General features: G+C 46.3%; 1 protein-coding gene across 1 annotated transcript in view; it reads right to left on the minus strand.

Moving 5' to 3' along the window:
• Positions 1 to 8,110: 8,110 nt before the first annotated feature.
• LOC115152948 (rho GTPase-activating protein 17-like) overlaps positions 8,111 to 27,058 on the minus strand; it is a 42,131-nt gene continuing 23,183 nt past the window's right edge. The window contains exons 3-16 of the mRNA XM_029697890.1: positions 25,512 to 25,616; positions 24,868 to 24,944; positions 22,881 to 22,992; positions 22,647 to 22,723; positions 22,422 to 22,539; positions 21,677 to 21,745; positions 18,004 to 18,085; positions 14,642 to 14,769; positions 9,512 to 9,623; positions 9,310 to 9,391; positions 9,056 to 9,136; positions 8,837 to 8,950; positions 8,444 to 8,535; positions 8,111 to 8,265 (exon numbers count right to left, since the gene is read on the minus strand). Coding sequence (XP_029553750.1) covers positions 8,111 to 8,265; positions 8,444 to 8,535; positions 8,837 to 8,950; positions 9,056 to 9,136; positions 9,310 to 9,391; positions 9,512 to 9,623; positions 14,642 to 14,769; positions 18,004 to 18,085; positions 21,677 to 21,745; positions 22,422 to 22,539; positions 22,647 to 22,723; positions 22,881 to 22,992; positions 24,868 to 24,944; positions 25,512 to 25,616 — 1,404 coding nt within the window. The remainder of the gene's footprint in view (positions 8,266 to 8,443; positions 8,536 to 8,836; positions 8,951 to 9,055; positions 9,137 to 9,309; positions 9,392 to 9,511; positions 9,624 to 14,641; positions 14,770 to 18,003; positions 18,086 to 21,676; positions 21,746 to 22,421; positions 22,540 to 22,646; positions 22,724 to 22,880; positions 22,993 to 24,867; positions 24,945 to 25,511; positions 25,617 to 27,058) is intronic.

The following is a 27,058-nucleotide window of genomic DNA, read 5'->3' on the forward strand; positions in this document are numbered from 1 at the left end:
GTGCTTTACATTTACAAATAGTATTCTTCAGTTCTAAGGCCATCATCATAATCAACAACAAAACACCTCACACCAATATCAAAGTCTGTCAGTCCACTGTTAACATCCCACTTACTACTACCAGTCCCTTCAGGTGCAACATCCCATGCAAAAACGTTATTTATTCAGCTTTAATCAAGGCTGTTCTGTAGTCCCCCTAAAGTGGTTGAGTTGATTGTATATAGTAGTAGCTGTAACAAGGCTGAGGTGGAGCGGACCAAGGTGGTAATGATGGTGGGTAAGTTAGTGTGTGGTGGACACGGAGGTGGAGTTGGCAGAGAGCAGCAGAGGTGTGGTGATCTGAGGGCTGAGGGGAGCCTGCGGTAGAAGTTACCACTAACCACAGATCTAGGACCAAATCTCCCTATACCTAGTCGTGCAGTTATCCATTAGGGATGAAACTACTATCTGACCCTGGACCTGTGGTTAGGGTCAAATTCTACCCATGCCTGGAGGGGAGAGAGAGCCAAGCCCAGTCCTCTTCATTATAGGATGGTACTCTCTGTGTCCAGGTCTGAGTCTTTGGGCTGGGGCACAGATGTCATGGGGGCCATGGAGGGGGCGGTCACTGGCTGCTGGTCCACAGCAAACTCAGGGACGAAGGCTCGGGTCAACCCTTTGAGAGACAGCGCTGGGTCTGGACAGGACAGAGAGAGTGAAATGTTACTGCTCCAGCTGACTGAGGAGTTAAGTCTGTTAAGCTGTAGTAGTTGAGTGATTGTAGAAAATCAGACACTGAATCTGACTTCAGCTAAATATTGTGTATTAACAAAGTCAAAGTACTAAGAAGTCAATGAATAGAAATTCCTGAAGGGGAAAACTAAATAGCTGATATTAAAATCATCAAAAAGTCACTTGAAAATATGTGTTCAATGTTAGTACGTTTTGGCAAGCATGGTTGACGTGCATAAAGAGACAAGCAAAATGCTAATTCACCTCCAGTACAGACTAACACATCCTCAATCTGAAGGACCTTACATCCAAACAGTGACGTCAACCTTTGAAATCTACTACCATTGTTTACCATTTTCCATTGGCTTCAAGATCAAAAAAAGGAAAATAGCAGTGAATCATCAAGTAGCATTAAGCGGCAGCATATCAGAGAGGATGCCGAACCACAGATTTCTTTTGAAACAGTCACGTGAATGCTATCCACATTCCATCATAAAGGAATATAAAGCAGACCTTTCTCTTTTGAAAACCACATTGCTGCTGTCATCACTATTCTGCTCAGAACTGTTGAGTTGAAGAGAGCCTCATACTTCAAATGCATCCAAGGCATGCAACTTCTAAAACACAATCCTGTCCCATGCATACGGGAACACTAAAACCTGATGCGGTCGGGTTGCCACACTAAAACACCAAGACAAGACAGGTTATAGTAGAGCTGGGAAGATAAACCGAAAACGAAATCAACACCGACCATACAGATCAGTTTTCACATGCTTTTGTTTTACTGATATCATTAATTGCGATAAGTGGCCTATAAAAGAGAAATTCAGTTTGAAATGAAATAAGTTTGCTTATCTGGGTGACTGTTAATGGGTTACAACCATCACACTAGTATTAGTAGTTAAAAAGGATAATAATACAAAAATGGTGTAGCACAATAGTTATAAAAGTATCGTTCTATTTATCGCATCAATTCAGGCAATTTATGGCGATATGTATTTATTTCCATATGGCCCAGCTCTAGGCCATAGAACTTTCATCCTAAATGGTCTGATCATGCTAGAAAGATATTCTGATGTTGATGTTTATGTACAATAGTACAGGCCAAAACAAGGAGGGAGTCAACTTCAGAGTCTTCTAATCAAGATGACAATGACTTGTATTCATTGAGAAAAAACATATCCAGAGGGAGAACAAATGCAATTGAAGGGTTTGCAAAAGACATACTGACAGAATCAATCAAAAAAAAAAAAAAAAAGGTAATATTCCATGAATCAAAACGGTTTTCAGTTTCTGGTATCCTCTCATCATTTAGAGACAAACCATTAGAGATGTCCTTTGAAAACCCCACATCAAAATGTTACTGACATTTAAATGATTTAATAATGAAGGTTGAATGTCATGATGGTTCATGGTCAATGGGATCGATGATAAAACATCTATTAGAAAAGCAGGCACAAAAGTGGTAGGTTTCTATAAGTATGTTGTGGTAATGGAGTAATCAGAAACGGATGGCGTGCAGCAGCTGCAAAATACAAGTCCTGACAAACCTCTTTCATAAATGCTCCTTAACCTGTGGACACAGGACTTTTAGATAAAACATTGTCAATGTACTGTCAACACGAGTAAAATACACAAGTGAGAAGGAAGTACTGAACCAACACTATAAACTGAAAGAAGGGATTGTTGTGATATGACCAAAAGTACATGGACACCTGCTCGTCGAACATCTCATTCCAAAATCATGGGCATTAATATGGAGTTGGTCCCCCCTTTGCTGTTATAACAGCCTTCACTCTTCTGGGAAGGCTTTCCACTAGATGTTGGAACATTTCTGCAGGGACTTACTTCCATTCAGCCAAAGGAGCATTAGTGTGGTCGGGCACTGATGTTGGGAGATTAGGCCTGGCTCGCAGTCTGCCTTCCAATTCATCCCAAAGGTATTCGAAGGGGTTGAGGTCAGGGCTCTGTGCAGGGCAGTCAAGTTCTTCCACAAACCATTTCTATAAGGACCTCGCTTTGTGCACGGGGGCATTGTCATGCTGAAACAGGAAAGGGCCTTCCCCAAACTGTTGTCACAAAGTTGGAAGCACAGAATTGTCTAGAATGTCATTGCATGCTGTAGGGTTAACATTTCCCTTCACTGGAACGAAGGAGCCTTCCCCAAACCATGAAAACAGCCCCAGACCATTATTCCTCCTCCACCAAACTTTACAGTTGGCACTATGCATTGGGGCAGGTAGCGTTCTCCTGACAACCGCCAAACCCAGATTCGTCAGTCAGACTACCAGACGGTGAAGCGTGATTCATCACTCTAGAGAACGCGCTTCTACAGCTCCAGAGTCCAAAGGCGGCAAACTTTACACCACTCCAGCCGACGCTTAGCACTGTGCATGGTGAACTTAGGCTTGTGTACGGCTGTTCGGCCATGGAAAACCATTTCATGAAGCTTCCAACTAACAGTTACTGTGCTGATGTTGCTTCCAGAGGCAGTTTGGAACTTCTTAGTGAGTGTTGCAACCGAGGACAGACGATTTTTAAGCGCTACGGTCCCCTCTGTGAGCTTGTGTGGCCTACCACTTCGCGGCTGAGCCGTTGTTGGTCCTAGACGTTTCCACGTCACAATAACGGCACTTACAGTTGTCCGGGGAAGCTCTAGCAGGGCAGAACTTTGACTTGTTGGAAAGGTGGCATCCTATGACGGTGCCACGTTGAAAGTCACTGAGCTCTTCAGAGCAGGCAATTCTACTGCCAATGTTTGTCTTTGGAGATTGCATGGCTGTGAGCTCGATTTTACGCCCCTGTCAGCAACGGGTGGGGTTGAAATAGCCGAATACACTAATTTGAAGGGGTGTCCACATACTTTATATATACAGTGGGGGGAAAAAAGTATTTGATCCCCTGCTGATTTTGTACGTTTGCCCACTGACAAAGAAAGGATCAGTCTATAATTTTAATGGTAGGTTTATTTGAACAGTGAGAGACAGAATAACAACAAAAATATCCAGAAAAACGCATGTCAAAAATGTTATAAATTGATTTGCATTTTAATGAGGGAAATAAGTATTTGACCCCCTCTCAATCAGAAAGATCTCTGGCTCCCAGGTGTCTTTTATACAGGTAACGAGCTGACATTAGGAGCACACTCTTAAAGGGAGTGCTCCTAATCTCAGCTTGTTACCTGTATAAAAGACATGTCCACAGAAGCAATCAATCAATCAGATTCCAAACTCTCCACCATGGCCAAGACCAAAGAGCTCTCCAAGGATGTCAGGGACAAGATTGTAGACCTATACAAAGCTGGAATGGGCTACAAGACCATCGCCAAGAAGCTTGGTGAGAAGGCTGACAACATTTGGTGCGATTATTCGCAAATGGAAGAAACACAAAAGAACTGTCAATATCCCTCGGCCTGGGGCACCATGCAAGATCTCACCTCATGGGGTTGCAATGATCATGAGAACGGTGAGGAATCAGCCCAAAACTACACGGGAGGATCTTGTCAATAATCTCAAGGCAGCTGGGATCATAGTCACCAAGAAAACAATTGGTAACACACTACGCCGTGAAGGACTGAAATCCTGCAGCGCCCGCAAGGTCCCCCTGCTCAAGAATACATATACATGCCCGTCTGAAGTTTGCCAATGAACATCTGAATGATTCAGAGGACAACTGGTGAAAGTGTTGTGGTCAGATGAGACCAAAATGGAGCTCTTTGGCATCAACTCAACTCGCCGTGTTTGGAGGAGGAGGAATGCTGCCTATGACCCCAAGAACACCATCTCCACCGTCAAACATGGAGGTGGAAACATTATGCTTTGGGGGTGTTTTTCTGCTAACGGGACTGGACAACTTCACCGCATCAAAGGGACGATGGACGGGGCCACGTACTGTCAAATCTTGGGTGAGAACATCCTTCCCTCAGCCAGGGCAATGAAAATGGGTTGTGGATGGGTATTCCAGCATGACAATGACCCAAAACACACGGCCAAGGCAACAAAGGAGTGGCTCAAGAAGAAGCACATTAAGGTCCTGGAGTGGCCTAGCGAGTCTCCAGACCTTAATCCCATAGAAAATCTGTGGAGGGAGCTGAAGGTTCGAGTTGCCAAACGTCACTTGGAGAAGATCTGCAAAGAGGAGTGGGACAAAATCCCTCCTGAGATGTGTGCAAACCTGGTGGTCAACTACAAGAAACGTCTGACCTCTGTGACTGCCAACAAGGGTTTTGCCACCAAGTACTAAGTCATGTTTTGCAGAGGGGTCAAATACTTATTTCCCTCATTAAAATGCAAATAATTTTATAACATTTTTGACATGTGTTTTTCTGAATTTTTGTTGTTATTCTGTCTCTCCCTGTTCAAATAAACCTACAATTAAAATTATAGACTGATAATTTCTTTGTAAGTGGGCAAACATATAAAATCAACGGGGGATCAAATGCTTTTTTCCCCACTGTATAGTGTGTCGGTTTTTAGAATTTGTTGTTAATGTCCTTCTGTGGCGTGTTACCAACAACCAAATTAATCTCCTTTCATGGGAAAATAAAGCATCACTTGACCGGACTCACCCATGATTTTGTATGCTGTGCTGCAGATCCCGTTGGCATCATTTCCCTGTGTGGGGGGCTGAGGTGGCGGAGGAATGTTGGGCCTGTTTCTGGGTTTGGGGACGGGGCGAGGTCGGGGGAGGGAGCCTGACTGGAAGGGCAAGGTGGAGGCAGGATGGGCACTGGGTATGTCCTGGGGGACGGTGGAGGGTGGAGGTGTGTCAGGTGGGGTGGGGGTGTCTGTTGGAGAATATTCCGCCCCCAGGTTGTCTCCTGTGGGATGGCTGAGGGCCCTGGGTTGGGACGGGGGGCTGACCTGTGAGGGTGTGGGGGGCTGTGGGGGTGGGTGGTTGGGGGCCTGGATGGAGGGCTGGTTGTTGGAGTGGCGGCGGGGGGTGGTGGAGGGCTGGCATGTGGGCAGGGTGGGGGAGGTAGGGGAGTGGCTTGAGGAAGAGAGGGGTCTGGGGGAGGGGCTGAGGGACTGGCCCGAGGAGGGGTTGTGGTTGGTGAGGTTACTGGGCTGGCCTGAAGGGGGGTTGAGCAGCTTGGGAGGGGCAGGGGCTGGCTTCTTTGTACCTGGATAGTAGAGAGAGGTTGACTTCAGAAAATATCTTGTGTCTACATATATTTGAGGCTACCTGAAATTGCATGTCTATGTCTAACAGGGGAGCTACACTGGGGCGTCACAAAAACGGTGGGTTTCTAGCTGCTACACTGGACCCGTAACGATAGCCGGCCTGAGCAGAGCCCAAGACACTTTATGTAGTGTTCTCGGGCATGAGGCACACGTCAAATTCTTAATAAATAGAACCAGAGCGGGCCTCTCCCGGAACTGCGTTGCTTACACCCAGGTTTCATTCAAATGAATAGGTGCATCTCACACTCTGCAAAGGTGATCCAGTGTAGCAGGCTTCTAAATCTGTCAAAATGTAACAATATAACTACCAGTGCAAATTACCTTGTAATAAGACTTACTAATGAAAAAGAACAGAATAGGTTCATTATTCAAATGTCCTCATGATACCATATGCATATAGCTACAAATAAATGTCTAACAACCTAATAAAGGTGAACTGAATTGCTTTAAGGAGTGAGTAACCTCTGGTCATCATGTGTGGACTGGGCCCCATGGGTCCGGCCCCAGGGCCTCCCACTCCCAGCTGTCCCCCTGCTCCACCTCCTCCTGCTGGGCTGGATGTGCCCGGGTGGCCCCCTCCTGAACCGTTCCTCTGATGAAGGGTCTGGGTGGAGGTGGGGTCACGCTTTGGGTTGCTTAACAGACAGAGGTCACCATTGTAAGTACAGCACCCAGATATTAGTGTAGAGCTCTGAAGATGTTCACCATGAAATGTAAAAAATGTTGAGTGAGCTTTTTCTCTTTAAGTGCACTGGGCTGTTTCTTTGGTTTACCTTCTATATTCTGACCAATAGAACAGCCTGCAACTGACATTGAATAGAATCCTTTCATAAATGGATTCAAAAACATCCTTCAAAAAGTTACATAAGCTCAATGAGAGGACAGAACTAATGGCCAAACAACATTTCCGAAGACAGAGCTTTGTCCAACAGTTTTCTGCTGATTCATGTGTTCTAGTGTGAGAGCAGAGGCGTGAGGGACCTCAGAGGATGGCTGGCTCACAGCAGCCATTGTTGTACAGAGCCAGTGGTCTGAACTGAGATGTACCCACAGTGTTATTATAATGATTATTTGTTAGTAGTTTGAGGAAAATGCAGTTAGACAGTGAGAGGAAAACTTGAGTCAGAAAGGCGTGAGCGAGTGAGATTTTCTAGTATGGGTACCAGTCTGTTTAGCTAGCATTCCACTCCTGTCATGCTAAACTTTGGCATATGACACAGTACAAGAAGTAGAATGTTAGCTAAACAGACTGGTATCCATACCAGTCATTTTCCACTCAAATAAATGTTTGCAATAGATTTTCTGAATTAGAATGAACATAAAATGTATATATTTGTACAAGAGCAGTGACATCACCATAAACAGCGCACACACGCCTTTTCAACAAATCATCATCAAAGATTGCAGTCAAAAGTGTGTTTTCTTATCATGCAGTGGAGTGGCATGCGTGTCTGTGCTCCCCAGTGCACTACACACCCATGCCCTTACCTGAGACCCTCCACAGTAGTAGCTAGAAGCTGCTGCGCTGCCACCAGGGCAGCCATACCCAGTGCCAGGCTAGGCTGGCAGCCCTCCATAGCCATGCCCTCCGTCGGGGCCTGGAGCTCAGCCACACACCCCGTGACCTGCCCAGGCCCTGGGGACTCCACCGGGGGTAAGGGGGACAGGAAGGCGGGTGAAACATGCTGCTTTCTACCTAACGTGTTGCTGCCTCTACGGGAGGTGGTGTTATGGTCCGACAGTTTGTTAGCAGAACTAGAGAGAGGGGAGAGGACAGAGACAGACGGCAGAGCCATGTTGAGAAAGACACACACAGGACAGAATCACCAAGTCCCAGAGTAGGTAGAGAGAGAGCGAGCGAAATTAAGAGCGAGAGAGAACAAGAGTGAGAGGTAGTCCACACCAAACAGAGAAAAAGGGACGTTAAGTAGATTTGTTGTCTAAAGTTACAAAGACGCCTATAGTACTAAACATCCAGAAATAGGCTTCAAAAAGCCCCCCATGTAAGTAGTGATAATCAGCAGAGCTACCAATCAAACCAAACATTCAAAGTGTAAATGAATTATTATTGAGTTCTAAAAGTGAAAATCCTTTCGATTTAAGTAGCATGATATCCTCAGCTCAGAGCACTGGCAGGTACAGGACCAGTCTTTGACCTTTCACCCCACGGCAGTCCAAAGTAGAGGGAATGAGCTACTAGTGATGGGGTGCTGCGGTTACCTGTCCTTGCGAAGGGTATCGTTCTCTGGCCCCACCATGCTGCCAGGCCTCTTCCTCTCGATGGTGGAACAGTCGTACTCCATAGAGTGGTTGATGTGGTTGGAAGGAGGGGTGGGCATGGCGAACATCCCTGATACATTAAACTCCACATCTGTGCACATGGGGACAAAAGGCAAGTAGAATTCCTTTAGGGGACATTTAAAAAAACAGATCCATTTCTTTCAGTAGCCTAGGAATCAGATTTATACCGCTGACAGAGAAAGGAGACCAAGGACCTCCCTTTTGAGGACCCAGTCAAAGTGGAAGGGTTAAAGGTCATATGTACATACCCTCAGGGAAGAACCAGTCAGCGTGTTGTATGATGGGTTCTATGATGGTCACCACGTGAACAGAGGTAGCAGCAGCCATCTCAGCTAGAGTGCTGCAGGCACACAGAGAGCAGACATGGTGTCAACTCATTCCACGGAGGGCCGAGTGTCTGCAGGTTGTCGTTCCTCACTAATTAGTAAGGAACTCCTCACACCTGGTTGTCTAGGTCTTAATTGAAAGGAAAAACCAGCAGACACTAGGCCCACCAGGGAATCAGTTTGACACCCCTATTACAGACAAACACTACATGATTTTGACACCAACTTGTGAACAAACTTTAGTTTCTCAGTTTGAATAGTGAGTACTCCCCATCTCTCCTCCCCTCTCTCCCCTTTTCTCTCCTTCTTTCTCACCCCTCTGTTTTGGCCCACAGCAGGTTTGGTCCCAGTACAATGGCGATGTTGCTAGGGGTCATCTTGTTGACCTCACTGTCCTGAGCCAGCTTGGACAGGAACTTCACCAGATACCTACAACACAGGACACAGAGACAGGCACAGGTAAGGCAAACGTTAGCTGTTAAGAAAAAGGGTAACATCACACAAGTTGTGTGAACCAGTCCATCGGTTACCCACCTTAGGTTGGCTTTGTTGTTCTTTGGTAATTGATCACACACAACCCAGAGGGCCTGCAGACGCTTGTCTGGCTCTGGAACACTGGGGAGAGACACAGAGGGACAATCTGTTTCATGGTTGCCATCATTTCACTCCTTTTTGACTTTTCATTTCTACTACTTCTCCTTTACTTTCCTTGGTTCCTTCTACAGCTACAGTATGTCTGCTATTGAATGGATGTCTGCTATTGAATGCAGTGTGTGGTGGTGGCTTACCTAGATGCCTGAATCCACTCGTCGTAAAGCTGGAAGCTCATCAGAGGTTCAGGCAGTTCTCTCAGGTAAGACTTCAGGGCTCCTGGAATGAAAGGACTTATGTGAGCAATGGTCTGACAATCATTTCAGTTACATTACTTGAAAACACTTCCTGAAACATGTAGAAACATGTATAATATGTGAGTGGGGGTTTGGATCGTACCAGCGACAGCGTGGGGGTCCGAGTAGAACTCCTCCAGCTGTGAGGTGGAACAGTCCAGAGCAGCCTTGAGCTTCTTCAGTTTTGAGGTCCCTGCTGCGATCCTGAAGAGGCCCTGGTACAACACACAGACAGGATGGATGAGACAGACGGTGCTTAATCAGCACAGACACGCTGTACTCACTCTCATACAAACACAAACACACTGACCTCTCTCATGCAATCACACACACAAAGCTTCTCCTCACACACAAAACATAAACCTCAATTCACACACAAACAAAACTTCTACTCTCTCCCACCCAAACAGTCCCTCCTCTCACCACAGGCTGTGTTCTGTGTTCACACAGAATGAATGGGAAGACAATATGGTGAGAACTAAACACAGTTGATTTAGAACTGTGCTAGCAAACAACACGCATAGTATAATTCGGAATTACAGTATAATTGCTGCCATTTCTTTTTGTAATAATATATAGATTTCTTTTTTTACTCCAGATACAGTGCACACAATCCTGTCTCAGAGCTCTACAGACATTTCCTCTGACCTCCAGGCTTGATTTTTGCTCTGTAATCCACTGTCAACTGTGGAACCTTGTATAGACAGGTGTGTGCCTTTCCAAATCATGTCCAATCAATTGAACTTTTACCACAGGTCGACTCCAATCAAGTTGTAGAAAAATCTCAAGGATGATCATTGGAAACATGATGCGCCTGAGCTCAATTTTGAGTCTCATGGCAAAGGGTCTGAATACTTATGTAAATAAGGTATTTTTTATTATTTGCAGAAAAAAAATATGTTTCCACTTTGCCATTATGGGGTATTGTGATGTCATTATTGGGTATTGTGATGTCATTATGGGGTATTGTGATGTCATTATGGGGTATTGTGTGTAGATTGATGAGGAACAAAAATTATTTCTTCAATTTTAGAATGAGGCTGTAACGTAACAAAATGTGGAAGAAGTCCAGGGGTCTGGAAACTTTCTGAATGCACTGTACAAACTTAGACTAACAACAACTTACAGACAAACAATGACTACATCTCCTCTGCCCAGACCAGCATGCTCACATCCCCATCCCTAGTGCCTGCATTATTGTTGGCCACTTGGCCTTAAATTGTACCAATGTGTTTCTCAGTCGCCCATGCTATTTCAATAATAAATCATTAGATTTTCCCATTGTGTTAATGAGGGCAGATTGATTGAATTCCAAGTTTAGTATACGTTTTTTCAAGATGAGTGATGAGAAGAGAATCGTACAGCCCATTGGTATCTCACTACACCCCCATATGCCATGTCTTGAAATATGCAGACAGGCGGATTAAAAGTACATTTACATTGTAATACTTCTGACAGGGAACTTTCCAGCTCCCCCCACAACTTCTGGACTTTATAGCATTTCTTACAAGTGGAAAGAACTCAGAGAACGTCGCAGCAGATTTTAATGTTTTCGGCCTGTCTCTCTTCATGTTTGTCTGGGACGTGCTACCTGTCCCAGACCTGCTGTTTTCAACTCTCTAGAGACAGCAGGAGTGGTAGAGATACTCTCAAAGATCGGCTATGAAAAAGCCAACTGACACTTACTCGTGTTACTGACTTGTTGCACCCTCAACAACTACTATGATTATTATTATTTGACAATGCTGGTCATTTATGAACATTTGAACATCTAGGCCATGTGCTGTTATAATATCCACCCGGCACAGCCAGAAGAGGACTGGCCACCCCTCATAGCCTGGTTCCTCTCTAGGTTTCTTCCTAGGTTTTGGCCTTTCTAGGGAGTTTTTCCTAGCCACCGTGCTTCTACACCTGCATTGCTTGCTGTTTGGGGTTTTAGGCTGTGTTTCTGTACAGCACTTTGAGATATCAGCTGATGGAAGAAGGGCTATATAAATACATTTGATTGATTGATTTCAAAACGTATGGGATCAAATATGTTTATGGCCAGTTCTTAAACCTTTTAGATTTAACAATCTAAGCTAGATGCCCTCAATCTTACACAAATGATCAAGGAACCCACCAGGTACAACCCTAAATCCGTAAACATGGGCACCCTCATAGATATTATCCTGACCAACTTGCCCTCCAAATACACCTCTGCTGTTTTCAATCAGGATCTCAGCAATCACTGCCTCATTGCCTGCATCCGCTATGGGTCCGCAGTCAAACGACCACCCCTCATCACTGTCAAACGCTCCCTAAAACACTTCAGCGAGCAGGCCTTTCTAATCGACCTGGCCCGGGTATCATAGAAGGATATTAACCTCATCCCGTCAGTAGAGGATGCCTGGTCGTTCTTTAAAAGTAATTTCCTCACCATCTTAAATAAGCATGCCCCTTTCAAAAAATGTAGAACTAAGAACAGATAAAGTCCTTGGTTCACTCCAGACCTGACTGCCCTCTACCAGCACAAAAACTTCCTGTGGCGGACTGCACTAGCATCGAATAGTCCCCGCGATATGCAACTTTTCAGGGAAGTCAGGAACCAATACACGCAGTCAGTTAGGAAAGCAAAGGCTAGCTTTTTCAAACAGAAATCTGCATCCTGTAGCTCTAACTCCAAAAGGTTTTGGGACACTGTAAAGTCCATGGAGAATAAGAGCACATCCTCCCAGCTGCCCACTGCACTGAGGCTAGGAAACACTGTCACCATCGATAAATCCACAATAATCGAGAATTTCAAAAAGCATTTCTCTACGGCTGGCCATGCTTTCCTCCTGGCTACCCCAACCCCGGCCAACAGCTCTGCACCCCCCACAGCTACTTGCCCAAGCCTCCCCAGCTTCTCCTTCACCCAAATCCAGATAGCAGATGTTCTGAAAGAGGTGCAAAACCTGGACCCATACAAATCAGCTGGGCTAGACAATCTGGACCCTCTTTCTAAAATGTTCTCTGTATATATCAACAATGTTGCTCTTGCTGCGGGTGTTTCCCTGATCCACCTCTACGCAGACGACACCATTCTGTGTAGAGGCACCACCCGACACCACCCGCCCGCCCGACTAGCATCACTACTCTGGATGGGTCTGACTTAGTGGACAACTACAAATACCTAGGTGTCTGGCTAGACTGTAAACTCTCCTTCCAGACTCATATTAAACATCTCTAATCCAAAATTAAATCTAGAATCGGCTTCCTATTTCGCAACGAAGCCTCCTTCACTCACTCCGCCAAACATACTCTCGTAAAACTGACAATCCTACCGATCCTCGACTTCGGCGATGTCATATACAAAATAGCCTCCCAACACTCTACTCAGCAAACTGGATGCAGTCTATCACAGTGCCATCCGTTTTGTCACCAAAGCCCCATATACCGCCCACCACTGCGACCTGTACGCTCTCGTCGGCTGGCCCTCGCAACATATTCATCGCCAGACCCACTGGCTCCAGGTCATCTATAAAAGTCTTTGCTAGGTAAAGTTCCGCCTTATCTCAGCTCACTGGTCACGATAACAACACCCACCCGTAGCACGCGCTCCAGCAGGTATATCTCACTGGTCATCCCCAAAAGCCAACACCTCCTTTGGCCGCCTTTCCTTCCAGTTCTCTGCTGCCAATGACTGGAACGAATTACAAAAATCGCTGAAGTTGGAGACTTATATCTCCCTCACTAACTTTAAATATCAGCTATCTGAGCAGCTAACCGATCGCTGCAGCTGTACATAGCCCATCTGTAAGTAGCCCATCCAATCTACCTACCTCATCCCCCTATATTGTTTTTATTAACTTTTTTGCTCTTTTGCACACCAGTATTTCTACTTGCACATCATCATCTGCACATCTATCACTCCAGTGTTAATTTGCTAAATTGTAATTACTTCGCTACTATGGCCTATTTATTGCCTTACCTCCTCACGCCATTTGCACACACTGTATATAGACTTTTTTTCTCTATTGTGTTATTGACTGTACATTCGTTTATTCCATGTGTAACTCTGTGTTGTTGTTTGTGCCACACTGCTTTGCTTTATCTTGGCCAGGTCGCAGTTGTAAATGAGAACTTGTTCTCAACTGGCCTACCTGGTTAAATAAAGGTGAAATAAAACAATAAAAAAAAGTTGTAGAGTCCCCTGTTTTGGGGCCCTGTGTGGTTCTGGCACTGGTTCAGACTGACATCTTAGCTTACAAATCGATATGTGGACACCATAGATGGAAATGGCTTGCATCGAGCGGTAGCCCTGATTCTTACAGACACAGGACTATGTCTCTTCTGCATGTGTGAAGCAGGATGTGAAATCTGACACCACTTGAAGATGGGATGTCCCTCCTACCATTTAATTCGCTATTCTGACTGTCCAGCTCCTGGCTGAACCCTACGTCACAGCCACTAACAACACATATGCCTTGAATCCTTACATCGTACTGCAGTAGGAGAGAGTGGTTTTGTAGATGTAGCACATTCAGGGATAGATTTATAGCCAGTAGATTTTAAACAAAAAAAACACTTAGACGGACAAGATTAATATGGCATGAAAGGTGAGTTCCTAACGAGCCAAGTTAGACCTCTGTGAAACTTTCAAAGTGATTTTATTTTTATTTAACTAATGGAGGCAAATGTTGGGGGCAGACGTTTTGATGAAGAGACCCCTTTACAAAATATGCACATTTTCTCTAACACTAAATATATCATGTATTTTACAGTAATAAGGTGACATTTTATACTTAGTCGTTTTATACATTTATTATACTATATTTAGAAAAGCCTTATTCATACATTTTTGTTGAATAGGAAATACAAATATAATGAAAATGAAATATTTGATGATGTACTGTGTACTTGAGCCTGTGACGACACCTCAGCAATTTATACACATTTTTCATGAAAGGTGATATTTTAAACTTTCTTGGAGTATGCAGCATTACTAGTTATTGTTTAAGGCCCTCACGATAAATAATTACTTCTGGGGATTATGTAGATAACATTTAAGAGGTTTTAAGTGCATTTTACGTTTCATGTTTGGGCCCTTTCCACAAAAAGTTTCTGCATGTGTTCATTCATCCTTGTATTATTTCATTCACACATCCATATTTACATTTCTTTGTCCTCAACTATGATCCCCCTTCCCTTTCTCCCCCTCTACCTCGCTCCCCCAATGCTTCAATTCATCCATCCATCCCTCTCTCCCTACCTCCTCCTTCATGCCAGTCTCCAGCAGCATCATGATGCAGGCCTCTAAGGGCAGAGCGATCTCTCTGCTGCTCCTCTTCAGATGCTCCTCCAGCCCCGTCCCAAACGCTGGCTTCTCTGTCCACGAGTCTGACGGGGGAGAGAGAGACAGTGTAGCACTGTTGGCATGGTGGTAACAAAACTAAAGTTGTTACGGGTCTGCAGAAAGAGAGGGCGGTAGGATGACTGTGGATGAGGGGTTAGGAGGCCAGGGGATGGTAGATTTCTAGGTCAACAACGTCCCCTCTGGCCAACCATCAGTCACTCACTCCTCCAATAGATATATCTATAAATAATAACCACACTGTCTCCATCCATGGCATGTGTTGGTGAGTTTCTGTGCACTCAGTGGAAAGGAAAGCCCAGGTAGATCTGATGTGTGGAATGTTTGAGTCATCATAAACCACATGCTGGGAGAGAAGGGTTGATTTAGACCACACTCTGTTTACTGGAGAAAAACCAGCCTGCAGAACACAGAGGGAAAGGGAGAGAAAGAGGGAGAGAGAGCCCACACTAAAAAGAGTGGAAACAGCTAAATTAATGCCTTCCCTGCAATCAGTTCTACAGGAACAATAAGCAATAACCTACATGCCACAGCCTGCCAGATGCCTTCAGACATCATTTACAAAAATAAGCAAATACTTCAACCGAGAGATGGTTGATGTGCCACTTTAATATAGTTTGTTATAAGTGATTGAAGTGGTCTAACAAAAAACAAGATGCAAGCAGCTGTAGCCTATGCAGGCAGGGTGACAATGCATAGCCTAGACCAGTGGTTCCCAAACTTTTTATAGGCCTGTACCCTTTCAAACGTTCAACCTCCAGCTGCGTACCCCCTCTAGCACCAGGGTCAGCGCACTCTCAAATGTTGTTTTTTTGCCATCATTGTAAGCCTGACACGCACACACTACATTTATTGGTGGGAATAGCGGCAGCAGCCCCAGCTTAGATATTCAACATACTTCCTCTTATTATTATTATTCCGCCGCCTATGCTAGAACTGCCGTTCCAACTTCAGAACGTGCGGAATGGTCTGGATCGAGTTGCTTGTATACAACTTCTGCCTAGAAGGCCAGCATGCCGGAGTCGCCTCTTCACTGTTGACGTTGAGACAGGTGTTTTGCGGGTACTATTTAATGAAGCTGCCAGTTGAGGACTTGTGAGGCATCTGTTTCTCAAACTAGACACTAATGTACTTGTCCTCTTGCTCAGTTGTGCACTGGGGCCTCCCACTCCTCTTTCTATTCCGGTTAGAGCCAGTTTGCGCTGTTCTGTGAAGGGAGTAGTACACAGAGTTGTACGAGATCTTCAGTTTCTTGGCAATTTCTCGCATGGAATAGCCTTCATTTCTCAGAACAAGAATAGACTGACGAGTTTCAGAAGAAAGGTCTTTGTTTCTGGACATTTTGAGCCTATAATCGAACCCACAAATGCTGATGCTCCAGATACTCAACTAGTCTAAAGGCCAGCTTTAATTGCTTCTTTAAATCAGAACAACCATTTTCAGCTGTGGTGACAAAATTGCAATTAGCCTTTTAAAAATGATAAACTTGGATTAGCTAACACAACGTGCCATTGGAACACAGGAGTGATGGTTGCTGATAATGGGCCTCTGTACGCCTATATAGATATGCCATCAAATCTGCCGTTTCCAGCTTCAATAGTCATTTGCAACATTAACAATGTCTACACTGTATTTCTGATCAATTTGATGTTATTTTAAAATGGACAAAAAAAAATGCTTTTCTTTCAAAAACAATGACATTTTTAAGTGACCCCAAACTTTTGAACGGTAGTGCAGGTACGTGGTTGCAATGGGCATCAGTGTCTTAACAGCGCGCTTTGCCAAGGCAGGATACTCTGAGCGCAGCCCAATCCAGAAATCTGGCAGTGGCTTCTGATTAAATTTTCACAGAACCACTTGTTGCAATTTCGATGAGGCTCTCTTGTTCAGATATCGATAAGTGGACTGGAGGCAGGGCATGAAAGGGATAACGAATCCAGTTTGTCTCATCTGTTTCGGGAAAGTACCTGTGTAATTGCGCACCCAACTCACTCAGGTGCTTGCTATCACATTTGACATTGTCCGTAAGCTTGAGTTCATTAGCACACAAAAAAATCATACAATGAAGGAAAGACCTGTGTGTTGTCCTTGTTAATGCAGACAGAGAAGAGCTCCAACTTCTTAATTATTGCCTCAATATGTCCCGCACATTGAATATAGTTGCGGAGAGTCCCTGTAATCCTAGATTCAGATCATTCAGGCGAGAAAAAACATCACCCAGGTAGTCCAGTCATGTGAGAAACTGAGAGTGAAAATTATGGTCAGTAAAGAAAACATTAAGCTTGTCTTTCAATTCAAAAAAACGTGCCAATAATTTGCCCTTTGATAACAAGCGCACTTCTGTATGTTGTAAAATTGTTACATGGTCGCTGCCCATATCATTGCATAATGCAGAAAATACACGACAGTTCAGGGGTCTTGCTTTAACAAAGTTAACCATTTTCACTGTAGTGTCCAAAACGTCTTTCAAGCTGTCGGGCATTCCCTTGGCAGCAAGAGCCTCCCGGTGGATGCTGCACCGGGAGCAACTGCTTGCACCCGCGTTACCACTCCACTATGTCTCCCTGTCATGGCTTTTGCGCCATCAGTACAGATACCAACATCAGCAGCAGCTACATTTGGCTACATATGGATCATTAGTGGAATTCCCGCGAGAGAGTAACAGTTAATGTGATTGGATGTTAATTATTTGACTAGGCTACCTGTATTTGACATTGTGTTGTTATTACGCAGAACACTAGATGGTTTAACTTTATTTTTGGCAGTGAAACGAGGCTACTCAGGCGAGGAAAAAATCTCCCCCGTTGGGAAATATTAATGGACTGTTTGAAAATGTGAAGAAAAAAAAAATATTTTTAATGTGAATCACATTTTTATTTGGCGTACATCCGACGGCATTGCGCGTACCCCAGTTTGGGAATGCCTGGCCTAGACCTAGATGGTAACTTAAGACTTTAGCCTGACCCAACAATATCATCATGGTACTAATGGACAGAGTTCCTGTGTCACGCTCAGTTAAACCTTTATGGTCTGAAGGAAAAACGAGCCTGTGACGAGAAATAGAAAGAGGGGTTTTTAGAAGGAGGTGGTGAGGACTGGTCTGTATCTCGCTAAGAGGGATTTTAGGAGGGGAGTAGGACAAGATTGGAGGAGGATAACTTCTGGGCAACTTCAACCAGCACAGGGAGAGGGGAACTGGGCTGTACTGCACCTGGCTACGAGAGGGTTTTTTTGGGGGGGGGGGCAGGAGTATAGTGTACCTTGCTGTGCTTGTATGGTTGGTAGGACACTCTCGAGGACAGTCAGAGATTTTCTATGGTAATCAGCTTGGGCCTCTAAGAGCTGGGAACACAACAGAACAGTGTGGAGGAGGGAGAGAGAGAGAAAAGGAGAGCAAGCAAGCGAAAAGGAGAGTGAGCGAGCGAGGGAAAAGGAGAGCGAGCGAAAAGGAGAGCGAGCGAGCGAGCGAAAAGGAGAGCGAGCGAGCGAGCGAAAAGGAGAGCGAAAAGGAGAGCGAGCGAGCGAGCGAAAAGGAGAGCGAGCGAGCGAGAGAAAAGGAGAGCGAGCGAGCGAGCGAGAGAAAAGGAGAGCGAGCGAGCGAGCGAGAGAAAAGGAGAGCGAGCGAGCGAGCGAGAGAAAAGGAGAGCGAGCGAGCGAGCGAGAGAAAAGGAGAGCGAGCGAGCGAGAGAAAAGGAGAGCGAGCGAGCGAGAGAAAAGGAGAGCGAGCGAGCGAGTGAGAGAAAAGGAGAGCGAGCGAGAGAAAAGGAGAGCGAGCGAGAGAAAAGGAGAGCGAGCGAGCGAGCGAGCGAAAAGGAGAGCGAGCGAGCGAGCGAGAGAAAAGGAGAGCGAGCGAGAGAAAAGGAGAGCGAGCGAGCGAGCAAAAAGGAGAGCGAGCGAGCGAGAGAAAAGGAGAGCGAGCGAGCGAGCGAGAGAAAAGGAGAGCGAGCGAGAGAAAAGGAGAGCGAGCGAGAGAAAAGGAGAGCGAGCGAGCGAGCGAGAGAAAAGGAGAGCGAGCGAGCGAGCGAGAGAAAAGGAGAGCGAGCGAGCGAGAGAAAAGGAGAGCGAGCGAGCGAGCGAGAGAAAAGGAGAGCGAGCGAGCGAGAGAAAAGGAGAGCGAGCGAGCGAGAGAAAAGGAGAGCGAGCGAGAGAAAGGAGAGCGAGCGAGCGAGCGAAAAGGAGAGCGAGCGAGCGAGCGAGAGAAAAGGAGAGCGAGCGAGAGAAAAGGAGAGCGAGCGAGAGAAAAGGAGAGCGAGCGAGCAAAAAGGAGAGCGAGCGAGCGAGAGAAAAGGAGAGCGAGCGAGCGAGCGAAAAGGAGAGCGAGCGAGCGAGAGAAAAGGAGAGCGAGCGAGCGAGAGAAAAGGAGAGCGAGCGAGCGAGCGAAAAGGAGAGCGAGCGAGCGAGCGAAAAGGAGAGCGAGCGAAAAGGAGAGCGAGCGAGCGAGAGAAAAGGAGAGCGAGCGAGCGAGAGAAAAGGAGAGCGAGCGAGCGAGAGAAAAGGAGAGCGAGCGAGCGAGAGAAAAGGAGAGCGAGCGAGCGAGAGAAAAGGAGAGCGAGCGAGAGAAAAGGAGAGCGAGCGAGAGAAAAGGAGAGCGAGCGAGCGAGCAAAAAGGAGAGCGAGCGAGAGAAAAGGAGAGCGAGCGAACGAGAGAAAAGGAGAGCGAGCGAACGAGAGAAAAGGAGAGCGAGCGAGAGAAAAGGAGAGCGAGCGAGAGAAAAGGAGAGCGAGCGAGCGAGCAAAAAGGAGAGCGAGCGAGCGAAAAGGAGAGCGAGCGAGCGAAAAGGAGAGCGAGCGAGCGAGAGAAAAGGAGAGCGAGCGAGCGAGAGAAAAGGAGAGCGAGCGAGCGAGAGAAAAGGAGAGCGAGCGAGCGAGAGAAAAGGAGAGCGAGCGAGAGAAAAGGAGAGCGAGCGAGAGAAAAGGAGAGCGAGCGAGCGAGCGAGAGAAAAGGAGAGCGAGCGAGCGAGCGAAAAGGAGAGCGAGCGAGCGAGCGAAAAGGAGAGCGAGCGAGCGAGCGAGCGAAAAGGAGAGCGAGCGAGCGAGCGAGAGAAAAGGAGAGCGAGCGAGCGAGCGAAAAGGAGAGCGAGCGAGCGAGAGAAAAGGAGAGCGAGCGAGCGAGCGAAAAGGAGAGCGAGCGAGCGAGAGAAAAGGAGAGCGAGCGAGCGAGCGAGAGAAAAGGAGAGCGAGCGAGCGAGCGAGCGAAAAGGAGAGCGAGCGAGCGAGCGAGCGAAAAGGAGAGCGAGCGAGCGAAAAGGAGAGCGAGCGAGCGAGAGAAAAGGAGAGCGAGCGAGCGAGAGAAAAGGAGAGCGAGCGAGCGAGAGAAAAGGAGAGCGAGCGAGCGAGAGAAAAGGAGAGCGAGCGAGCGAGCGAGAGAAAAGGAGAGCGAGCGAGCGAGAGAGAAAAGGAGAGCGAGCGAGCGAGAGAGAAAAGGAGAGCGAGCGAGCGAGAGAAAAGGAGAGCGAGCGAGCGAGCGAGCGAGAGAAAAGGAGAGCGAGCGAGCGAGCGAGAAAAGGAGAGCGAGCGAGCGAGCGAAAAGGAGAGCGAGCGAGCGAAAAGGAGAGCGAGCGAGCGAGCGAAAAGGAGAGCGAGCGAGCGAGAGAGAAAAGGAGAGCGAGTGAGCGAAAAGGAGAGCGAGCGAGCGAGCGAGCGAGAGAGAAAAGGAGAGCGAGTGAGCGAAAAGGAGAGCGAGCGAGCGAGCGAGCGAGAGAAAAGGAGAGCGAGCGAGCGAAAAGGAGAGCGAGCGAGCGAGCGAAAAGGAGAGCGAGCGAGCGAGCGGAAAGGAGAGCGAGCGAGCGAGCGGAAAGGAGAGCGAGCGAAAAGGAGAGCGAGCGAGCGAGAGAAAAGGAGAGCGAGCGAGAGAAAAGGAGAGCGAGCGAGAGAAAAGGAGAGCGAGCGAGAGAAAAGGAGAGCGAGCGAGCGAGCGAGAGAAAAGGGAGAGCGAGCGAGAGAAAAGGAGAGCGAGCGAGCGAGCGAGAGAAAAGGAGAGCGAGCGAGCGAGCGAGAGAAAAGGAGAGCGAGCGAGCGAGCGAGAGAAAAGGAGAGCGAGCGAGCGAGAGAAAAGGAGAGCGAGCGAGAGAAAAGGAGAGCGAGCGAGCGAGCGAGAGAAAAGGAGAGCGAGCGAGCGAGCGAGAGAAAAGGAGAGCGAGCGAGCGAGCGAGAGAAAAGGAGAGCGAGCGAGCGAGCGAGAGAAAAGGAGAGCGAGCGAGCGAAAAGGAGAGCGAGCGAGCGAGCGAAAAGGAGAGCGAGCGAGCGAGAGAAAAGGAGAGCGAGCGAGCGAAAAGGAGAGCGAGCGAGCGAGCGAGCGAGAGAAAGGAGAGCGAGCGAGCGAGAGAAAAGGAGAGCGAGCGAGCGAGAGAAAAGGAGAGCGAGCGAGCGAGAGAAAAGGAGAGCGAGCGAGAGAAAAGGAGAGCGAGCGAGCGAGAGAAAAGGAGAGCGAGCGAGCGAGAGAAAAGGAGAGCGAGCGAGCGAGAGAAAAGAGCGAGCGAGCGAGAGAAAAGAGCGAGCGAGCGAAAAGAGCGAGCGAAAAGGAGAGCGAGCGAGCGAAAAGGAGAGCGAGCGAGCGAAAAGGAGAGCGAGCGAGCGAGCGAAAAGGAGAGCGAACGAGCGAAAAGGAGAGCGAGCGAGCGAGCGAAAAGGAGAGCGAGCGAGCGAGCGAAAAGGAGAGCGAGCGAGCGAGCGAAAAGGAGAGCGAGCGAGCGAGCGAAAAGGAGAGCGAGCGAGCGAGAGAAAAGGAGAGCGAGCGAGAGAAAAGGAGAGCGAGCGAGCGAGAGAAAAGGAGAGCGAGCGAGCGAGAGAAAAGGAGAGCAAGCGAGCGAAAAGGGGAGCGAAAGAGAGGAGAGAAAAAGAGAGTCAGTCAACAATGAGAGGAACAACAAACCAAACAAACTGTTCACCAGTCACCCAACAGCTATGAACATTCCCACACACACTCTGATTCACCATTACGTAGTAGCGGGCATAGTCCCCTTCCTTTGAGAAGAAATTGTACATGTCTGCAGCCAGTTGATCCTGAGAGAGAGGAGCAGACAAGAGATCATTAGAAGCAGATGACAGAGAAGGACCAACTCTCAGGGCTTAAAACATGTGATCCATCAACAGTAATTTCACTATAAAAGGCAAATTCCTGCCTGTTTTATATCGACCTAAACCCATCCACCTCTCTGGTCTCCTTTATATCAAAACCCAATCAATGTATTTCAGGTGGCAGCTCTGTTAGTGTTAGCGCTGGGTAGGGTCATTAGGCCTTCCACAGTGACTCATAAATCTGTCTGCTGTTGACAGGGCTAGGGTATAGTAGCAGTGTAGAGCACGGCTGAACAGGCCTGGAGCGCAGAGGAAGGAAAGCACTTAATCATGTAGCTTCCTAGATAGAAGACCTGACACACACCACTAACTCAATACACACAATACTCTCAGTCCGCAGCACTTCACAGAGAGAGGCACACACACACAGCTGACTGGGCATTCCTTCTTCCTAAATCAAACAGCCATAACGGTACTGGGCATGGAATATCCATCCGTCCTTACCTTCTTCTGTCAAAACTTTCCATAGTGTCACTTCCTCTTCTCCTCATGTGAGCAACTACCATTCATCTGGGATTGAGGCCTGTGATTTATCCTAATTCATATAGCAGAACGTCAGACAAACTTAACTGTGGGGTGATTTATCCATTTAAGGCCTTACCTTGCACAGTTCCATTTTATTCATAGCTTCATCCACCTCCTCTTTGAGCAGGTCTGCCTTGGCCGTCAGTGCTTGAGTGTTTGTTCCTGAGATTATCGACTTGGTTGCCTGCAACCACCTGGAAGGGGTAGACCGCAGAACAGGTTAGAACGTTGTTATAAACTTTAAAACATGTTATAGCACAATCTAAATGTTAATACAGGTGATACATGTACACAGGCTCACCTCGCTCTGGCAGAATCATAGTCAAGAACTAGCCTGGCTAGCTGCTTCCTCTGTTTCAGGATGTTGGGAATGTCCACCTGAGAATATGGATGTTCACGTCTGTTAAGAACGTATGGCACTTTTCCAAATACACATTGAATATTGACTCAATTATTTATGTATGGTTTTGACTAAATATTGGATGCTCTTTATACAGGTTTGGATGGAATAAGGCACTCAATAGCTCCTCCTCACCTCTGCTAGCTGGTTGAGGGGGTCTAGCACGTCTTTCTCTATCTGAACCTCATGCTGCAGCAGCTCTGACGCCAGCCTGTTCTCTGCCTCCCCACACACCTCCATCATTTTCCTGTCAGGAGGAGACACACACATACAGGTCAAAGGTTATTCAGATGCCACAGGAAGAGCCATCGGGGTCAGAAGTCACCATTACTGTCCTTCAAATGAATGACGAATAACTGCTGAGGGTCATCTACAGTACCAGTCAAAAGTTTGGATACACCTACTTTTTCACTGTTTCTTTATTTTTACTCTTTTTTATATTGTAATAATAGTGAAGACATCAACACTATGAAATAACACATATGGAATCATGTAGTAACCAAAAGAAAAGTTTCCAAAGTAACCGCCCTTTGCATTAATGACAGCTCTGCACACTCTTGGCATTCTCTCAACCAGCTTCACCAGGAATGCTTTTCCAACAGTCTTGAAGGAATTCCCACGTATGCGGAACACTTGTTGGCTGCTTTTCCTTCACTCTGCTGTCCAATTCATCCCAAACCATCTCAATTGGGTTGACGTCAGGTGATTGGAGGCCAGGACATCTGGTGCAGCACTCAATCACTCTCGGTCTTGGTCAAATAGCCTTTACACAGCCTGGAGGTGTGTTGGGTCATTGTTCTATTGAAAAACAAATGATAGTCCCACTAATTGCAAACCAGATGGGAAGGCGTATCACTGCAGAAAGTGTGTCTTGAATTTTAAATAAATCACAGACAGCGTCACCAGCAAAGCAACCTCACACCATCACAACTCCTCCTCCATGCTTCACAGTGGGAACTACACATGCGGAGATCATCCGTTCACCTACTCTGCGTCTCACAAAGACACAGCGGTTGGAAACAAAAATCTCACATTTTGACTCATCAGACCAAAGGACAGATGTCCACCAGTCTAATGTCCATTGCTCGTGTTTCTTGGCTCAAGCAAGTCACTTCTTATTGGTGTCCTTTGGTAGTGGTTTCTTTGCAGCAATTTGACCATGAAGGCCTGATTCACACAGTCACCTCTGAACAGTTGATGTTGAGATGTGTCTGTTACTTGAACTCTGTGAAGCAATTATTTGTGCTGCATTTTCTGAGGCTGGTAACTAATGAACTTATCCTCTGCAGCTCTGGGTCTTCCTTTCCTGTGGCGGTCCTCATGAGACCCAGTTTTATCGTAGCGCTTGTGTATACCACCCCTACCTTGTCACAACACAACTGATTGGCTCAAACACATTAAGGAAAGAAATTCCACAAATTAACTTTCAAACAAGGCAAACCAGTTAATTGAAATGCATTCCAGGTGACTACCTCATGAAGCTGGTTGAGAGAATGCCAAAAGTGTGCAAAGCTGTCATCAAGGTGTGGCTATTTTGAAGAATCTCAAATATAAAATATATTTTGATTTGTTTAACACTTTTTTGGTTACTACTATTATTCGACAATGTAGAAAATAGTAAAAATAGTGTCTGTCCAAACTTTTGACTGGTACTGTAAATGTCGCATTCATCACCAGTCGCCTTTGACAATACCTTCCAAATCCATCATTCCACATCCACAAATACATCATATTAAACATTGGCAAGTTGTCAAATGAGATAGATTCACTTCCTCCTAAAAGCAGACAGTAACAGTAAATCTCTGGGTAGTTTCTACATCCTCTAGTCTGAGTGCCTGTCTGTTTCTGTCACTGTCTTACTATGCGAACAAGGCAACAATGTAGCTCGTTCTGTTAAATGGAGAATAAGTCTGGCAAACATCCTCATTATGTGGATAGACATCCACACTAGACACTTTCTGATCCTCCACAAAAACAAGAAATGACTGAAAAGACCACTGATAATAATTGGGTCAGTTTGTTAGCCACATGTTCTCCATCTCTCTTGGGTTCATCTGTTCCATATAACCACAGTGTCAGACAGACGATTGGTTGTCTAACCTGTCAATTCACCCTCACTCACCCAATCAGAGACTCCTCTCCCAGCTGACTGCCTCCGTCCACCATGGCTTGAGACAGCGCTGTCAGAGGAAGCTTTTTCTGTGAGGTGTGTTTGTAGAGGGAGAAAGGGAAAAGAGATATGTATACAGGCACCAACAAGACGTTTCTAGTGCTTTCCTTTTGAGGGTTTATCAATGGAAAGCCCATTTTCATTAATTTGGACAATATAGAACGGTAGAAAGAATGAGGATGTTACGGTTATTGTGATAAGAGCTAATTTGACATACCGTAACAACTAGACACCGTATGACGTCTCATTATTCCTTTCTATTCCCATACAGCTCTAATGAAATACATGGAAGGAGGGTTGAGCATAGCTAGAGATGTAGCTATGAGAAAGTAAAAATGTGTCTTTTTACCTGACCATTTCCTGTGTATAGGCGTGGTACAGACTGGCATTGACACAATTGAACATGTTGGATCATGTGGTAAAAAAAATAAAAATAATTGCTGATATAGAATATTATTTTCAAGGGGGCAGGGTAATCTAGTGTTAATCAGGTAGGTGAAGAGTTAATGGGAAATAAATAATACATATATGCTTATCTTTGATCTAGTGATTCAGACAATTTGGTCAGGAATAATGTTAATGATACCTGTACTTACATGTCTCTTCTCTGCGTCGGTGCCAATGTGGCCCTGCAGACACGTGACCATCCTCTTGTGTGTGTTGTGGGAGACGACACGCACCATCTCCATGCGCCGCTCAATCTGTGCACGACAAACGACCACTTACATACAGCCAGATCTTTACTGTGATGTGGTACACAACTCGCTGGTAAAGCAGCTACAGGCTATAGACATGGGAAACGATTTTCATAAAAACCAGTATGTTTGAATGATTAAATGCATCGTCTTGTGTTTTATAGTGTAACAAGGTTAGCAATGCAATATGTTCCACACTGCTTTGTCACAGTAAGAAAGGGAACTCAACTCTGTTTATAAAAACAAAATGTTCGTGGAGGAACTTTGTAGCGCAGAAGATGTAGACAGTTCCTGGAGTTAGGGACACTGAGTTGAAAGGTTATGCCTGTAGTTTAGAACTGCACTGATCCATCTTTCTCAGCCCTTTTGGTCCTCTGACAACTGTCCAGTAGAATGAATGGTGTTGACATGTAACTATATTCCTCTAATCTCCCTCGTCCCTGCCTGTTGACGGCCGCTTCATTGAAGTCCAGTCAGCTACATGGAGGTCAAAGGTCAGGCATGAATGATGTTTTCTATGAAACGGATGACTCATCGGAAGCGTCTTCATGGAGACTGTTGCTGGGCTGTTACTGTTGTTTGGAGCATTAAAATGGGCAGATGAATGCGCTGAAATTGTAATTTCACAGCACTCTGAAGCCAGGGCAGAAAACTACTTCATACTGCAGAGGAACTTGGCCAGCCTTGTCCAGCTGTCAGATGGTGAAACTGTATGGCAACTTCCACAGTGTTGTCTGCAATCTGTCTAACGAACTACATAGAAATGTATTTTTACTCTTCTTTAGAGCATTGTTATGCTATTTGTTGCCAGTCTGGAACATGGAGTGTCTGTTGTACAGAACATGCCCAGTCTGGAACATGGAGTGTCTTTTTTTTTAAATAAGCAAGAATGTAATACTAAATGCACCTGCACAGAAAACTACAGGGGGAGGGAGGGAGGGAGGGAGGGAGGGAGGGAGGGAGGGGGGGGGAAATTGACAGCTCAGAACAATGCCTTTGGGAATAGAGCAGCCAGGGGACAGACGGACAGACTGTCAGAACAGATCAACAGAAACCATGACAATTGTGTTATAAAAACAGAACTCGAACTCGGGAATTCAAACGGCTGATTCCTCCACACCTCTCTCTCTCTCTCCACCGCTCTCTCTGGGGTCAGACAGTGTGGAGGTGGTCTCCTGCCTCCTGCACAGGAATGGGGAATGCTGTGTGTTCGGGCTGGGCCCTGTTAGCACATGGCACAGGAACAGGGGATTCCTCTGACTGGAGTTCCACCTCATTCTTCTCTACAGGGGGAGATCCTGGGGATGTGTGTGTTTTTCATTACATGGCGCCAGGGGTGCCACTGTCGTTTTCTCTTTTCCATCACATTCTTACATGCTGACATGACACACTCACCCCAACATCATACACAGAGACTGACCTCCCAGACAGAGGCAGACTTCCAGACA

Source organism: Salmo trutta, chromosome 18 (assembly GCF_901001165.1).
Source record: "Salmo trutta chromosome 18, fSalTru1.1, whole genome shotgun sequence".
Taxonomy (NCBI): domain Eukaryota; kingdom Metazoa; phylum Chordata; class Actinopteri; order Salmoniformes; family Salmonidae; genus Salmo; species Salmo trutta.